The sequence below is a fragment of the Carcharhinus amblyrhynchos genome, chromosome 19 (genome assembly GCF_965287045.1).
Source record: "Carcharhinus amblyrhynchos chromosome 19, sCarAmb.v2.hapA, whole genome shotgun sequence".
Classification (NCBI taxonomy): Eukaryota; Metazoa; Chordata; class Chondrichthyes; order Carcharhiniformes; family Carcharhinidae; genus Carcharhinus; species Carcharhinus amblyrhynchos.
The window spans coordinates 12,156,438-12,174,192 of record NC_137342.1 but is presented as its reverse complement, the minus strand read 5'-3'; the positions used below and the strand labels follow the sequence as shown (position 1 = coordinate 12,174,192).

General features: G+C 44.9%; 1 protein-coding gene across 1 annotated transcript in view; it reads left to right on the top strand.

The window, feature by feature from the left end:
• The window catches only part of LOC145355592 (troponin T, cardiac muscle isoforms-like), a gene marked incomplete at its 5' end in the record, with an annotated part of 36,651 nt that overhangs the window by 16,758 nt on the left and 2,138 nt on the right, over positions 1–17,755 (top strand). The window contains one exon of the mRNA XM_080207842.1: positions 2,883–2,926. Within this exon, the coding sequence (XP_080063968.1) occupies positions 2,883–2,926 (44 nt within the window). The remainder of the gene's footprint in view (positions 1–2,882; positions 2,927–17,755) is intronic.

Sequence of the window (17,755 nt, the reverse complement as noted above, 5' to 3'; positions counted from 1 at the left end):
CACTTCGTAGATGTGCTCGCGAACCCATTCCAGGGCCAGGTATTTACATGCTATTGACAGGCACAAATGGGGAGCCAATCTCATTTGATGCAACGAGGGTAAATATGCTGCAAACTTGTGAATTTTCCTTCTTTGCCAATTAATTATTGTAATAAAAATAAACCTTCAAATACACACACACACACACACACACACACACACACACACACACACACACACACACACACACACACACACGGCAGTGCTGGATTCTGCCAAACTCTTCGCCCATCATGGTCTGGTCACAAATGCTTGCGTAAAGTATATCCCTCATTTGTGTGGCATCTTAATATTTCTGCCTTCAAAGCAGAGAAAACTTTTATCAGTCAGTCAAAAAAGGTTGAGGATAGTTATCCTGACCTATCCAACCAGATTATGATATTTTTTCAGATTTAAGGGTTAGAATTCAGCTCCACTGACTTTTAAAAAGATTATTCCATTCACAGGTTGGCTGGTATTACATTCACTTCACATTTCTTTAGTCACTGGTTCAAGTCTAGTGCAGTAACTGAATGAACTGTAAATCACTCAATCACTCTGAAAATGATTCTATTGTACGAACACGAGAAAATAAAAGCTGATCCGTCTGAGACTGTTTCACACTACAAGAGTGCACCTTGTATACTCCAATAACTAACCAATCCCTGCCTGTCATGCAGTCTCCATTTTATAACAGTTCAGTATGTAATGGGAATTAGACTTTGGCAAAAGAAACATTGATGTAGCGGCTCTGTTGCTGCTGTTCCTCTAGTGGCACATTTTTCTATTGCTCACGTTCTACGTGATGCACTTTTTGTTTACTTTTAGATAATGTAATAGAAAAAATTGTTTTATTCATTAGTTAAACATCAAAAATCTGAGAGTTATTGAAGCATTAGAATCTTGCAACACAGAATGAGACCATTCAGTCCACCATGTCTGTGCTGACCCTTTGAAATTAGTTCCAGTTCTTTGCTCTTTCCTATAGCCCTGTACATGGTTCTGTTGCAAGTGGATATACCATTGCACTTGTGTGTATAATTGCCCTTTGTAAACTCTTGCAGAATTAATCTGCTCCCTCTACCCTCCCTGACAGTCCATTTCACTTCTTAACAACCTGCTGTGTAGGTGAGTTTCTTCTTGAATTCCCCCACTCTTTCTTTATTTTGCCAATTATCTTGAATCCGATTCCTCTGGTTAGCAAACCTGTCACTGAAACCACCACTGCCCTCCGACTGCCAACTTATTTATTTCTGGCCAGCTTTTCTAATCTCACCACAAAACTGGAAATCCCTCATCCCTGATATAATTGCTATAGTTCCAGGGCAATTAGAGATGGGCAACAAATGCTAGCTTTGCCCACATTCCAATAAAAAGGCTACACATAAAGTAAATCACCTCTGCATCCTTGTCAAGGGCTTGCCACCTTCCTGAAATATAATGCCCTGAGATGAACACAGAATTCTATCTGAGGCCAAATGGATGATTTTATAAGGGTTTAGCGCAACATCTTTGCTTTTGTGTTCTTTTGCCTCTATCCTGAGCCCATTTTCCTGGAACTCGTCACCTTGTCCTGTCACCTTCAAAGCTTTGCGTCAGGACTAGGAATTTGAATTAGCCGGCAAAAAAAAAAGGAGCTGCATTGTGCAAGAAGCTGCAGCACAAATTACAGATTCCGACCTCCGATTAATAGGCCCTGGTTGGGAAATTCTGGTTTTATTTTCCGAAATTATTTTATATACTTACTAGTCATCTGGCCACTGTCAAAGCTATTATCAGCTCAGAATTAATCATTGTAACATCAGCTGCGTGGAAATGAGCAAGGATATTTTTTATTCTCATTGTGTCAACTGGATTGAAAAACATTGTTTTAGTTTCAGTGCACCTCATAATAAACGTGATTTTTATCAATAAACGCAGAATTGTACGAACATGGATAGCCTGGCTGGCTCATATCAGCGTACAAATTAGGAGGAAGAGTAGACATTTCAGCCCCTTGGAGTATCAGACTGTGACCTCAATTCGACCTTCCTACTTTCTGTCTATAGATTCAGTCTATCTACCCCAGCCTTAAAAATATTCAGTGAGCCAGCCTCCACTGCTCTCTGGGGAAATGAATCCCACAGACCAGTGATGCCCCGAGTGGGGGGAAAAAAAATATGTTCCTCATCTCCATCTTAAATGGAAGACCACTGATTTGAACTGTGTCCCTTCACACTCACTCGCATAAGAAAACTGTGGAAGAAATGAACATATGAGGGAAAAGTGTCGCTGGAAAAATGTTTGATTATATTTACGGATAATAATTCGTTCGTATTCTGAGGTTCGCAGAAATACTGCTGGTTGTAATATTGGTCTGGCCAACATTTATTCCTTAGATCATGAGATCTTGTTGGGTACAAATTGGCCAAGTTTCCTTCCTCTGAGACAACAGTGATTAGGGCACTTCAAAAGTATCCACTGGTTGTAAAGAACTTCGGGATTTCCTGAGGCTGTGAAAGGTGCAGTATAACTGAAAGCTTTTCAAATTTGACTGGGTTGCTGATGAGTTCATTTTTACATATTAGTTTTATTTTCTCACTTTCACTCCTGGAATGAGCTGTGCATATTTACTTTGATGACTAACAATTGGGGGAAAAAATGTCCAAAAGAGAAAACATTGTTCACCTTTCACCTTGGGGCATATTAGTCTTCATTAGAAGATTTAGTGGTTAGGTTAGAAACAGAACACCGCTACACTAAGGCACACAGCAAAACAGCTATTTTCAGATACATTATAGCTGTTCACCTTAATCTGAGATCCCCAAATCTCTAGGCATTTATTGATCAGACAGTAATCTTGTTATAAATATTGTCATTTCTAGATCAGCCTGCTGCAGATTCGAGTCCACGAGCAGATGGGAAAATTGTAAGTAAAAACACTAATAGAAATTTCGTTCTGTCATAGGAGTGTCAGTCTAGTGTCTTTCTGTTTTATGCGCGCAGAAGTGATAACTGAGTCATTCCTATTATTAACAAGAAGACCTCAAAAGAACCAACAAACTGAAAGCTCCTGAATGCCAGCTGGGCAGGAGATAAAAGTCAGGACATAGAAATCATTCCTATTTTATCCATTAACTGGAGGTGGTTATTTGTACTTGCCCTGGCTGAATCTGACGTCCAATTTTTTACAAAAATTTGTTCGTGGAATGTGGATGTTGCTGGCTGGACCAGCACTTAATGTCCATACCTGAGGGCTTTTAAGAGTCAGCTGCATTGCTGTGGATCTGGAGTCACATCTGAGGACGACATTAGGACATTAATGAATCAGATGGGTTTTACAACAATCCACAATGGTTTCATGGTAATCAGTAAACTTGTAATTCCAGGTGTTTGTGTTCAAATTTTACCATCTGCCAGGGTAGAATTTGAACCTAGGTCTCTGGAATACCTGTCCCGCAACTATGCCACTACCCCACTGCCTCCCTGATGTTGTTTACAGATGATGTAGTGGCTAGGATTTGTTGGCATCGCCATGGCACGACCCACTGTGGGAAATTCGGTGTCCCAGCAAAAAAAAAAATCCATTGACTTTCGGCAGGACTAGATGATCCCAGTGGCAGGCAGGGACAGACAATTCCACCCCGTGCTTTTCAAATCTCCTAATTATTTAACTCGAGAGGGTTCAGATTGTTTTAAGTGACAGTGCGGATCCATCATTATCTTTGTATTGAAACAAAAGAGCATTTTCGATGGGTATACAATTTTGATTGAAAAGTATTAAATGAGCTATACACCAGTGTGTTCAGACTTTACTGTCAAAAGCAAGCTCCACAAATTAGCCAAGTCAAAACCACAATCGTTTATTTGAAGCAAATGAAATTTTAGGTTTTAACACTTGAATTGATTACCACCCACCCACTCCGATGCCCAGCCATCCAAATAATCATCAGCTTTAACTTCCTTTATGAACAGCGATACTATTGTATGTAGTTGTTTTGTAAATTATATTGTAAATACAGTTGAGAAGATTTTCTCTGTTTGGAATTTTGGAAAAATTGTAAGTAAATGTATTTTGTGATCTCACCAGAAATATCAACGGGAGGAAACCTTCTTGAGTGCATTTGTATGCCTATATTTATAGACATAGAAAGTATATAATTCTGAGAGGGCCTCATGAATAGATACGGTGAAGCTGTTTTCACTGGTTGGATCGCCTAGGAGTAGGGGGTCGTGGTCTTAGGATAAGGTGTTGGCCGTTTCTGAAGTGCGGAGATATTTCTTCACTCGGAAGTCTGTGAATTGCTAAAATTCCCTACCACAAAAGGTGGTAGAATGATGCCACTGATAACATTGAAGACGGAGATCAATTGGTTTTTGGGGACTACGGGAAATCAAGAGGTATGGGTGCTATTTTACGGTCTCACTTGAGCAAGATCGGAAATTCCTGCTTGAGGTCAATGGACGTTTCTGTTATTTGCCCCTCGCTGGCCCTGATTCTGTGCCGGGCGGGGCAGTAGAATTCTGGCAATGGTGTGAGATAACCTCCATGATCTGTATGGCGAATCGCTAATTGACTTCCCAGTTGAGCACATTAAATACAAGCTCCCTGAGGATTCATAAGTAGCTAACCAGGTGGAGCTCGTATACCTGCATAAAGCGAAACTGTGAGTGGATCCATTATCCGTTTAGTCCTAGTTGGGAGCTGTTGTGTTCACCACAATCTTGTGGTTGTTATTTATTTCCACTTTGTGCAATAAAAGCACAGTTCCTTCATAGCTGACTCCTGGAGTTGTTACATGGTAATAGAGTGGAAAAGTAAAGTTAAATTAGAAGATCACCCATCACCTTATTAAATGCTGGAACAGTGGCAAGGGGCCTTGTGGCCTCCTCTTCCTATTTTTTATGTTCCTGCTGTCTCAACATCACCACACAGTAACTAGAACAAACCACCCCTTTATAGTTGTTCTCAATGAGAGCAACCATTTCAATGATAGCAATGTATGCATAATAAGTTCAGTGTCAGCTGTGACTCAGTTAGTCATATTCTCACCTCTTCCTCAGAAGGTTGTGGGTTCAAGACCCAATTCTTGACGCCTGTTTGAAAAATATAAAGATCAACACCAGAGGGCAGTACTGAGCCACTGCTGCAATGTGGGAGGTGCCATCTTTCAGATGAGATGTTAAAACTGAGAACGAATCAGTCCTCCAGAATGGATGGATGAGATTCCACTATTTTGGTTAAGAGCAGGGGAGTTATCCCTGATGAGCTGCTCAAAAACTATCCCATAAAATCTCAAAATGGAACATGAGAACAGATAAAGAAGGTTTTGGGGTGACTGATGAAGCACTGAAGCCATTAATTGGGGAGGTGGGGGGGAAGAGATGTCATGATCCTACAAGATAGCAGGAGGCTCTTAATGACCAACCTCCAGAAGAGAGTGGGAGGAGGTCAATTCCAAGGACCTTGCAGCAATCCCACAGGAAGCCATTGACCATATGTGGGTGATCAAGGTCAGTGAATGTATCGGCAGATGACATCTGCTATGCATCACACGCTAACCTCTCGTGTTCCTCCATGCACCCATCCAGCTCTATTCAATGGCATATGTGATTCTTGCCTGACACCCAATTACTTGACCTCACCATCACACACGTTTGCCAAGCCTGTAAACCTGTCAGCCACTCTCACTGGCTTCACATACCTCCAGCTATTCAGTAATGGTAATTCATCACCCAAACACAACACTACACAATCACTGCCCTCTCTGCCTTCTTATTCCGCAGGTGGAGGTCCACCTCGTTGTCAAACGAGGGGCATGCACACGGTGGGTCGTGCGTGGGCTACTCTTGGAGGTTCCGGGAGTGGCCTAGTACTTCGTGTTGGTGTGTGTGCTTGATCCTGGACCGGTAGACGGGCGCCGCAACAGCTCGGTGACTAGCACTGCTAGCTGTGCAGATACATGGATTTGGGCCTGTGTCTGTGGGAGTTTGTGCATTCTCCCTGTGGATGCGTGGGTTTCCTCCGGGCGCTCCGGTTTCCTCCCACACCCCAAAGATGTGCTCTTAGGCTGATTGGTTTTACCAAATTGACCCTACACTATTCTCCCCTGAATCTGGCTAAGTCAGGGGTTCTATTCGTAGGCACGCAGGGTAGAATAGGTGTAGGGTGATGCGGCGGCGCGGGCTTGTTGGGCCGAAGGGCCTGTTTCCCGTGCTGGGTTGTTCTTTGTTCTTTGTTGTTCTGACAAGGCGGCCCACAATAGAAGGAAATGGAACTGACCATGCCCCAAATTTGGGGTCATTAGTAAATTTTGAAATGGTACTCCTAATTCTGGAGTCCAGATCATTGAAGTAAATTGTGAGCAATGGTTCCATTACCATGTGGAAAACACTGCCTAACTTTTAGCGGCCTAAACCTAAATCCTGACTTTATATATTCTGATCTGTGGGCAACTTCAGCTACTTTATCACCTGCGCTTAATGTAACCATCAACAGGAAAATAAGTATTCCTGGATCAATAGCTACCTTTGTTTTGAAGGAAATGTGTCAATATCAAGCCGCATAGAGGATCAAAGCATATTGGCATTTTATTAAATCCAGTGATAGTGAAAGAAGAATAGCATTGAGCAGTATTTAAAAGCCTTTTTCTATATAAAATGATATGGGATTGTTAAGCCTGCGACTAGCTACCACATCGTGATTTCGTGGCCTCCTTGTGCTTTAACTATGGATCCTAAAAGAGTATTGATTCTATCGCTTGTGTTACAATCCCAGTTGACGTCATTACTGTCCCAGGGTAGAACCTGACTTAATAGATCCTAGCATGTATTTTTGTTTAGATGCATGGGGTGAAATTTTCTATTTTTTTTCTAAGTGTAGGACCAGGTAAGAAAAGCGGCATGCAGACCGCCAGCTGCACAGTTGTCTTTTCTCTCCATGTTTTCCAGTACTTCGTCAAAAAGAAAGCTGGAGTCGATTATCACGCTATTAAGCTGGGGGCGGAGGGGGTGGGGGGGGCACCTGATAGAACCAGCAATGTTGGCTAAGGGCACCCGATCTTGAAGAATTTACCCTCATGAAGATGGATAGCCCCTACCTCCCCCCGCCGCCTCCTGCGTGCACATGCCCACGCCCTCGTGGAACCCTCCTCACCCCTCCCTCCCTAGAATACAAGGAACCCCCCCCCCCCCCCACCCCAAACAGAGATCCCTTGCATGGACCTCCATGCTGAAGCACCCCTTTTCCCAGCACAGCAGTGCCAGGATGCTGGGGGTTGTGTCTGGCCATATTTCTTTCTTCTGGGGGGCTGTGCTTGGCAGTGCACCCCTGGCAGGCTCCCTTTGCCTGGTTCTCATTTTATACAAAAGCAGTTGTGTACCTCACCAGTGTGACATTACATCAGCAAGGGGGAAATCCCTCATGTCGGGGGATAATATAGCAGGAAGCCCGCTAATGCAATGTTAACATAACGAAATGAGGCTCCCGACCTTCCTGGGTGGGAGGTTCATTCTGTCGTTGATGAGATGGGGGGGAGGGGATAATGTGAAGCCGAGATCCCGCCTCTGAGATTCTCATTTTCCAACTCTTGGGGGATTTTGCACTTGCGTCGAATATGGATGCAAAATTCTCCCACCGTGGGGTGTTGGTACTGGACAGAATTGCAGAGACTGCTGATGAACTTTCAACGTTTATTAAATAAGAAAAGATGAACTATAATGCACCATTCCTTCACCCTGACTATACCATTACTGAACTTTCAGGTGTATCTTAGAACCATAGAAAATTACAGCTTAGAAACAGGCCTTTTGGCCTTCCTTTCTGTGCCGAACCATTTTTTGCCTAGTCCCACTGACCTGCACTTGAACCATATCCCTCCACACCCCTCTCATCCATGAACCCATCCAAGTTTCTCTTAAATGTTAAAAGTGACCCCGCATTTACCACTTTATCCGGCAGCTCATTCCACACTCCCACCACTCTTCTATTCAAACATTCTCAATAAGTACGTAGTCGATGTAAGTACATAGGTAAAATGTGGTCTGGTACCCCACACTCTGAAATCAAGTGGCAAATGCCACCCAAAACTATTTCTCCTCAGTCCTCCCAAATGCTTGTCAGACCATGAGCCAACTGGTCTCACTGTCACTGTCTTTTTGACATGAGGGTTTCTTATCATCACTCTTGAAGAACACGTGTTAGAGTCTTCTCCCTAAGCAGCACTTTCTCTCATACCTCCAGCAAGGATCCACCTTCAGTGTTTCAATCTCCTCCTGCTGTTCCTCTCCACTGGATTGTCATATGAGTTCAAGCTTTGCCTTTCACAAAAACTCTCAGATACTCAGCAGATCACTGCATTGCAGGCCCCTAATAAGAAGTCACAAACCTTTGGGTCTCTGTGGGTCTTCACTAGTCTACATTGCTTTACATCTGCTTCCTATAACTTTGTCCTTTACCTCAAAGCCCCTTCTCTTCTGCTCCTCAATCTTGCTTTCATTGAACAGGAACTGCCACAATCTCCTTGTCCCTTTCCTTTACTGACATGTTGGGATATTGCTCTTGACCTTTTCTGGTTTTGGAACATTTCTGTTCTTTACTTTTGGACTTGCTTTCTGTCTGTTCCCGCAGTTTCTATGGAATACTGCTTCCGGCTGAACTGAAAACTGCCTTTTCTCTCTGCGGGTCCCTTGTTGATAGGCAACAACATGGTTTTCCTACTTTAAATGTTGTTGTAAAGCATTATTAAAAATTCAGGTAAATAAACAAATTCACATTTATAGGCAATGTTTGTAAAGTGCTCCGGTTTCCTTCCACAGTCCGAAAAGATGTGCTGGTTAGGTTCATTGGCCAAGCTAGATACTCCCTTAGAATACCCCAACAAGCGCTGGAGTGTGGCAACTAAGGAATTTTCACAACTTCATTGTAGTGTTAACGTAAGCCTACTTGTGACAATAATAATAAACTTTAAGTTTGGCAAATTGGGAAATGTAACAGTGAGAATGAAGGAAAGAGACAGAAAACAAGGAACCAGCACTTCCCGTCTATTCCTAATTGCTTTTGAGAAGGTGATAGTGAGCCACCTTCTTGAACCATTGCAGTCCACGTGGTGTAGATACACCAACAGTGCTGTTAGGAAGGGAGCTCCAGAATTTTGACCCAGCAATTAAAGAATCCCTTTTATATTTTATTTCAATCCCTTTTATATTTATATTTTCAATGTTCTCAAAGAAATGTTTATTTAAAATCAAATAATATAACCTGTAGAAAATAAAAAATCTTTGTTTGTGTTAACCTGTGTATTCACTGCTATGTAAAATATTTTCTAAACAGCCACAACAGCGTAGCTTAAATTCTGCTGGCTCCCAGTTAAGTATGGGTTCTTGAAGAGCTTAACATGTCAGTACAAGTTTAAATTTTTCAACCTTTCTAAAAAATCTTAATCGAAAGTACTGAGCTAGCCAAGCATGTAGAACATTATTGTTGTATTCTTAAGGAACAAATAAAGATCCATTATTATAGTATGTGAGTGTCCCGTTAATTGGGAACATTATTGCTGGAATGTGCCCTGTTTAGACTTGTTTGTGCATGTTTAGGTGTTTTTAATATTTTTTTTAACCCACTTTTAACTGACAGCTGACAAAATCATAGGAAGGGAGCACAGGACATCCTTAGTGAATAATGGGACAAACGTTGTGCATTGCCTTAACACAATGAAATTGAGGGATTGAGAAATATACAGAGAAATGATTGGGAAGGAAGGTGAATTAGAATTGGTGAATTTGAAGTCAAATTAGGTTTTAAAAAAAAATATAAGGAGGAAAAGAATACTAGAAAGAAAATAAAGGAAATGTAAGAATAATAATAAAAAATACATACTTTAAAGGTTTTTAACAATTCACAACCTGAATAAGCAGGTTAACACAACAGGTCTGTGTGTCAGTCATTTTCATGCTTAAACATGACCCTGCAGTTTCCACGTAGGCAGAATTATTTTGTGGGTTGTTCAAGTTCAGAGTTGCCTTAACGTTATCAAAGATAAGCATCCAGAGAGGGACATGATTTGAACTGTGATTCCAAAGGCATTCAGTTATGGTTGGAAGAAGTTCACAGGATAACATAATCATCTTGATTCAATTTTTTTTTGGCATTTCTTTAGATCAAATGTGGAAGCTTAATTGGATAAATGCTAACTTTTGGAACAAAAAAGTTTCTTTTTTGCATTTCACAGGAGCGTCTTTTTTAAAATACTATTATACTAACTTTGTCCTAAAAACACAACAGGCATCAAATCCATTGGCCCCAATTTTTGGGCGTTGGTTTCACAATTCAGAATGTGCTCTGCTGGAAACTTTCATTCCCCTGATAGTGGCCTGGCCAGGAATGGCCTGATGCAGCCCTGAACTCTATTTCTCTGCTGAGCCCCACTACACACTCTAGCAGATTCAGTAACATTGCAGTAGGCAGCCTTCCCTTTTAAAAGACGTAGTCCACGTAGAAGAGAAGTTGCAGCAATGCACTGCAGACTGCTGGATAATTGCTGTTTACTACTGAATGCCAATGGTGCACCGGGGAGGAAGGTGTTCCCTGTCATGTTATTATAAAGATATCATACTTTGGGCTTATTCACTGTAAAAAAAAAGAAACAATGCATTGGTCACTCATAAGAAATTGGGTTAACATGTTGTGGGTTCCTTTAATAAGATTAGGAACGTAATAACAGTTATATATTGGAGTAAAGATTAAAGATATCAGAGGTGTGTGTGCACTCTGTTTAAAGCAAAAGTGAAACTGAGACTAGCGCCAAAATTCTACTGCCTTGTCCATCACAGAATCGGAGCAGGCAAGGAGCGGACAATGGAAATGTCTATTGAACTTGGGCTGGATTTTCTGGTCTCAGGTCAAGCAAGGCCATAAAATTCCACCCTAGATCACGCCGCATTTATTTTCTATTGATGTCATGCTGCTAACCCTTTAAGGCATATCACATCTCCGTTCCTTTTTAAAGATACTTTCTCCCTTTTTTTCAAAGAAGTATACCTATTTGCAATGCATGTTTATCTGTCATTAACATTAAATAATTAAAACCTAAAATGTAAAGGTAATGTACTACAATGGCCAGATCTTGTAATGATAACCTTATCTGGAGGTTTCATTAATTGTTCACAGCGATCTGTCATTCTTGGGTATTGTTCCTGGTTGCATCGTGTCCTAGATGCAATGGGACTGCTCAGTTGTTGAGGACCTAGAATGGATCTGATTTGTCCTTGGTTGGGACTCTCTTGCAGCATTTTGTGTAAGGACTTCAAAGGACCTTGGTTCTGAACAAATACTTGTCACCTCACCTGGTTGCCATGTACTTTCTGGGTCTTGGATATGAACTTGATAGCCTGATAGTAAACTCACAACACTGTACCTGCACTTTTACTGTGCATGTTGGTCATCTTCTTTGTGGTTTTAAAAGTTGCTCTCTAGTTTCTGAGAAAGTAGAATGGGTAAGAGTAGGTAATCAACTGTGAGCTCTGCTGGTGATGGAATAATTGCACTTAAAGCCATCACACCCAGATGTAACATTACAGTATGAAGATCTTGCTTGGTTTGTCTACATTTGTGAATTAGAGATTTCACTGTGCAGTTCATTTGTTCAGCTAGGCCATTAGGTCCAGGGTAATGAGAAGAAGCAGTGTGATTAACACTCTCACACATCTGAAATGGCTCACCAATAAATTGCAAATGATTATCGTAACAATATCTCATGGCGCACAAACACTGGAGTGTGCATCACAGTTGTGCTTCATATGCCATTGTCAAATGATGGAGTACTTGGTAAAATAATCACCGCTGACGATGAAGTTAGTGCTATGGACATGAGAGGTTGGGTGCGATTTTGAATAACGAATAGGTAGGAACTTCATGTTGAATCGATAGTGCTTGTCATATGCTCTTGTCAAACCTTGTACTACTTGATGATGCCTTGAATGTAATTGTTCATACCAGAACAATAGACTGTCTCATTCAATCTGTGTCCGTATGTGAGTGATGAAGTTTTTTGAAGAATATCCAGTTGTGTGATGACCAGCCTGTATTTAAAATTGACCCCCCATGAAATGCGTAGCTCATTCTACCAAGCCAAAAACGGTATCACATGTTGGGGGCGATTGTCCCTGTCCACGGTGCTGCTCTAGCAATCCAGCAGATTAGGAGTCTCATGCAGAGGGTGTGTAGCGGGCTCCCCATTGGAGGATGCAGACCTCCATGTATCTCTGGCTGCTGGATTTCTGGCATTGTCAGCTCTACACCAGAAATCAGTGCAAAGCTGAATAAATTATGTAGATGAACATTTCCACATGATTAGCAAGCCTGGAGACTTCAGTCTGGTGTCTCCCCACCCCCACCATAAGTGTTTCACTCCAGCGGGGTTTACAACAACTCCCCACAAATGGGGAGTTGGTGGTCTGGCCTCACTGGAGTGAAGGGGTGGGGTGGGGGGCATGGAGGCCTCCCAGAAGGTTAGGGGTAAGGGGTGGGTGTGCATCCTTGGCCTGGTACCTTGGCACTGCCTACCAGGCATTAGACAGTGCCAAATGGGGAGGGGGGGGGGGGGTGCTAGAGGGGGCAGGGCCTGCTGAGGGGTGGGGCCTATGGGGGGGTTGGGGGCAATCGTGGTGGGAGGTCCCGCTGACTCTGTACTCAGGCTTGGTGACAGAGGGAGGGAAAAGTAAAGTATCAAGTTTATTAATCACAAATAGGCTTACTTTGACACTGCAATAAAGTTACTGTGAAATTCCCCTAGTCACCACACTCTGGCGCCTGTTCAGGTCCACTGAGGGAGAATTTAGCATGGCCAATTCACATAACCGGCACGTCCTTGGTTTTGTGGGAAAAAACTGGAGAAAACCGGAGGAAACCCATGGAGAAATGAGGAGAATCCAATGATGAGGGCTGGACATTGAGGTGGGAAGGGTCAGGGCTGTTGAGACTGAGGGAACCGTGTGGGGGGAGTGGGTATTGAGACTGGGGGGACTGGGTGGGGGGAGGGCCTTGGATGTGGGTATTGAGACTTGGGGGACTGGGTGGGGGGAACCTTGGGTGTGGGTATTGAGACTGGGGGGACCAGGTGGGGTGGGGGGGGGGGGTGGATGCGAATGCCAGTAGGGAGAGGGAACCAGGAGTTCAGAACCAGGAGACCAGCGACCGTGGTGGGGGGCTTCCACGGCCAGTACTGTGGAGATCTCGGGGCTGGCTAGCTAATCTTCAGTATGGCAGATTGGCGTGTGCACAGTGGCCCGCTCAGCGCAATGCTGCTGGCTGCTTGGGTGGGTTGAGTCCCTGCCCACTGATTTTTGGACTGATTTACTCTCGTGCACTCTGCAGTGTGTAGTGTGTGACAGATTCATTTTAAAACGTCTGCTGAGAAAACCAGTGGGAATTACTTCAGTTTTTATGCAAATTCAGTATCTACAATTTATTTGGGAGGATCAAACCCGTTGAATTGAACCAGTCCATTTTTCAATGATGGTTTTCCATAGTTTGTGTAGTGTAGAAGTTTCTGTCATTTCTTCTTATAGCTGCCAGCATCTACCTTGCATAAAATGTACCAGATCAATTTGGAGAGCACCTTCAAATTGGGTGTCAATGAAGTCAACTTGGAGATCTTAATATATCTTTCCACTTGTTGGGTTAGGCAATTTGCTAAGTGTATCTGATGGATCAAGTTACCTAATCACACAGTCTTAACCTTGAATCTTTATCAAGACGCTGGAATCTTGGTGGTGCATTTATCAGTGGTTTTCACCAAGTTATTTCCAGTGCCTTGTGGTCTGGTTACGCCACAAATCGTTTCCCAAATAAATATGTATGAAAGCTCATAATTCCAAACATCAAGGCTAATGTTTCCTGCTCATTTGCATGATGAACAGAGACTTTGAAGCAAATGCTATTGGTTTGCCTTTGTATGATTGGGTGGGGAAATGTTGGATGTGGGTATTGAGACTGGGGGGCCTGGGTGGGGTGGGGTGGGGTGGGGTGAGGGGGGGAATGCCAGTAGGGAGTATGTCTCAGGTCTTTCTGCAGAACATTTATATTCAGGACTGTTTTCTCCCTAGGATCGTAAAATTGCATTATTGGTGCTTCTGGTAATGAATATTTCGGAGGTTGTTAGTTGTCTTCTATGCCACAGGAAAGGCATTTGGGTTTCTCAACAATTCTCTGAGCAATGAAGATTTTTGAGTGTAATAAATTTAAGAAATGAAAGAAATCTTGACATCTTCAAAGGATTGCTAAGGCCTGAATATTTCCTTCTTTACTTGGAACAGGCCATATGACAGCACTAATGGATAGAACAGAATAAATTAATCTGCTGCATATTGAAGTCGCATTTCAGACTTAAACACCAATCCTTTATTACATACTGCTTGTATCAACAAGTGCAGATTATGGTCATGTTCTTGCATTGTTCTTCTCTCAACAGTTATGTTGTCTGCAATACAGATGCATCCTGGTACAGTGCATGTAATGTGGTCCTTGGCTGGAGGCATACTATCAATGATCTGTCTTTCTTTATGAAACATAGTGAGGTGCTCCATTCCATCGGCTCTTATACTCTTCCAAAGATGCTTTTTCTCCATTTTGCCTTCTTCAGCTGTCTGTCTCGTATATGAACACTGTACTTACATGGTGGCTCAGTTAATGGGCATTGTCCTGCAAGTGTAATGTTGCAATTCCCTTAAAACTGCCAATTTTGTGACAACATGCTGGATATTTGGTGTTGGGTTGTGACCTGAAGTGATGGCAGCTTTTTGAGGCTGATCTACTTTATGATGTCTAACTGAATGTTACTAGTATGCCATCACATAGACCTGCAATCATTGGTCCTAGGTTTTCACAATGTGAACTTTGTATGTGACACCCAGAGGATTAATTGTGCTTGCACCCTAGGACTATGGATCCTGCACATAATATTAGTGAACCGTTATACACTGAAAGTTTTACAGGAGTAGTTTGCATCATGCCTCCTCTCGCCCCCCTGTGATACAATCTCTGTGAATTTTAAAAGACATGTATGTTGGCACTTGCCCCATGTCAATCTTGGTCACTGGTGGATAATTACCAGCTTTCTCAGGGCAGATAATTTGGCAAACACTTTGGATGGTATGACAGCATCTGTTTTCCATGAGCTGTGCTGTTATTTTCTTTGTTCTTTGAGACTAAAGATGTGAACCATGAACTCATCACACTTTATGCACATTATCATCATTTCCTGGTTTGTGCGTATTTCTGACAGGATACCGGATGTTGCTTGAAGATACCATTGTGTTTGGATCAGTGTGAGGCTCCTTGTAGCTGCCTCAGCCTTTGCTCTTGTGCATTGTCATTGCCAATGACCCTTTCTGAATCAAACTTTGAAGAATTAATGAAAAGTTGGGCTCTTCCTTGATGCTTACAGAAGCCCAGACTTTCCACTTGTCTTGCTAAGTTTGGGTTTTCTCCTGAGTGTCTCAACAATTGGGGTTGTAACTGGATCTGTAATTCTTGTTGACCTTTGAGATTTGATTCATACTTGCGTCCATCCTTGAGTAGCATTTCAATTCTATATATTTTGGGCTTGTTAGTCTGGTTCAGACACTCCTGAATCAAGAAACCATAGCTCCATATATTATTTAAATATTTTGAATTTGGATAATAGGTCTTGATTCAGACCGAGGGCTTTTGTGGACATTCTGACAATATTCTTTTGACTTTCCTCCTTCTGTAAATAAATATTAAATATTACAGTAGCCTCTTTTCCTCGCTTTTCGGAAACCCTGTCCACAAGGCCATTGTGTGGCTGTAATATACCACGGAGTAATGGCAGGGAGATTCTCACAAGAAAGTTCAAAGTGCTGAATGTGTAGGAAAACTTGTGTAAATGACGATTGTTCTTTCAGTGGGAGTTCAGATTCAAATCTCCCACACTCTGCACAATGCAGAGGTCACAATCGAGGATATCATTAAAAACTTGGGGGCCGGAGTCTGTCAATTCTGGTCTCTACACATGCGCAATGGCCCCAAACTGTCAGCCTGCTGAATTGTTGGCTGGACCAAACAAGGCCCCCATGAGCATTCCCGGTCCAGCCCTGACACCTCCCCACCCCTCCAGTCCAGGAGCGCCCCGATCTTCAGACCCCTTTCCCCCAGCAGTGAAGATTTCCCCTGCCACCCAACAGATCACCCACCCCGATCGCTGGCCTCCCTCGAGCCCCGATTTGTTCCCATGCAGAACGACAATGATACACCCCGCCAACCCCACCCCCTTGGCTCTGCATCATGCCTGGTGGACAGTGCCAAGGTGCCCCTAGGGCAGTGCTGGGGTGCAGGCTGGCACTGCCAGCACGCCCAGGGGGCCCCACCACCTCTCTCCCCCTCCCCCCACCACCTCACTCCCCCTCCCCCCACCACCTCACTCCCCCTCCCCCCACCACCTCTCTCCCCCTCCCCCCACCACCTCTCTCCCCCCTCCCCCTCTCTCTCCCCCACCACCTCTCTTCCCCCCCCCCTCCCTCTCTTCCCCCCCCCCTCCCTCTCTTCCCCCCCCCTCCCTCTCTTCCCCCCCCCCTCCCTCTCTTCCCCCCCCCCCCTCCCTCTCTTCCCCCCCCCCTCCCTCTCTTCCCCCTCCTCCCTCTCTTCCCCCTCCCTCCTCTTCCCCCCTCTGTCTCTTCCCCCTCCTCCTCTTCCCCCCTCTGTCTCTTCCCCCCTCTGTCTCTTCCCCCCTCTGTCTCTTCCCCCTCCCCTTCCCCCTCCCCTTCCCCTCCCCTTCCCCCTGTCCCTCCCCTTCCCCCTCTCACTCCCCTTCCCCCTGTCCTTTCCCTTCCCCCTTCCCCCTGTCCCTTCCCCCTTCCCTCTTCCCCTGTCCCTCTCCCTTCCCTTCCCCCTCTCCCCTTCCCCCTGTCCCTCCCCCTGTCCCTTCCCCCATTCCCTCTCCCCTGTCCCTCCCCTTTCCCTTCCCCCTGTCCCTCCCCTTTCCCTTCCCCCTGTCCCTCCCCTTTCCCTTCCCCCTGTCCCTCCCCTTTCCCTTCCCCCTGTCCCTCCCCTTTCCCTTCCCCCTGTCCCTCCCCTTCCCTTCCCCCTGTCCCGCTGTCCCTCCCCGCTGTCCCTTCCCCCATTCCCTCTCCCCTGTCCCTCCCCCCTGTCCCTCCCCTTTCCCTTCCCCCTGTCCCTTCCCCCTGTCCCTCCCCTTTCCCTTCCCCCTGTCCCCCTCCCCTTTCCCTCTCCCCTGTCCCTCCCCTTTCCCCTGTCCCTCCCCTTTCCCTTCCCCCGTCCCTCCCCTTTCCCTTCCCCCTGTCCCTCCCCTTTCCCTTCCCCCGTCCCTTCCCCTGTCCCTTCCCCCTGTCCCTCCCCTTTCCCTTCCCCCTGTCCCCCTGTCCCTCCCCTTTCCCTGTCCCCCTGTCCCTCCCCGCTGTCCCTTCCCCCATTCCCTCTCCCCTGTCCCTCCCCCTGTCCCCCTGTCCCTTCCCTTTCCCTTCCCCCTGTCCCTGTCCCTTCCCCCGTCCCTCCCCTTTCCCTTCCCCCTGTCCCTTCCCTGTCCCCCTGTCCCTCCCCTCTGTCCCTCCCCCCTGTCCTCCCCTCTGTCCCTTCCCCCTGTCCCTCCCCTTTCCCTTCCCCCTGTCCCTCCCCTTTCCTTCCCCCTTTCCCTTCCCCTTTCCCTTCCCCTTTCCCTTCCCCCGTCCCTCCCCTTTCCCTTCCCCCTGTCCCTCCCCTTTCCCCTTCCCCCCGTCCCTTCCC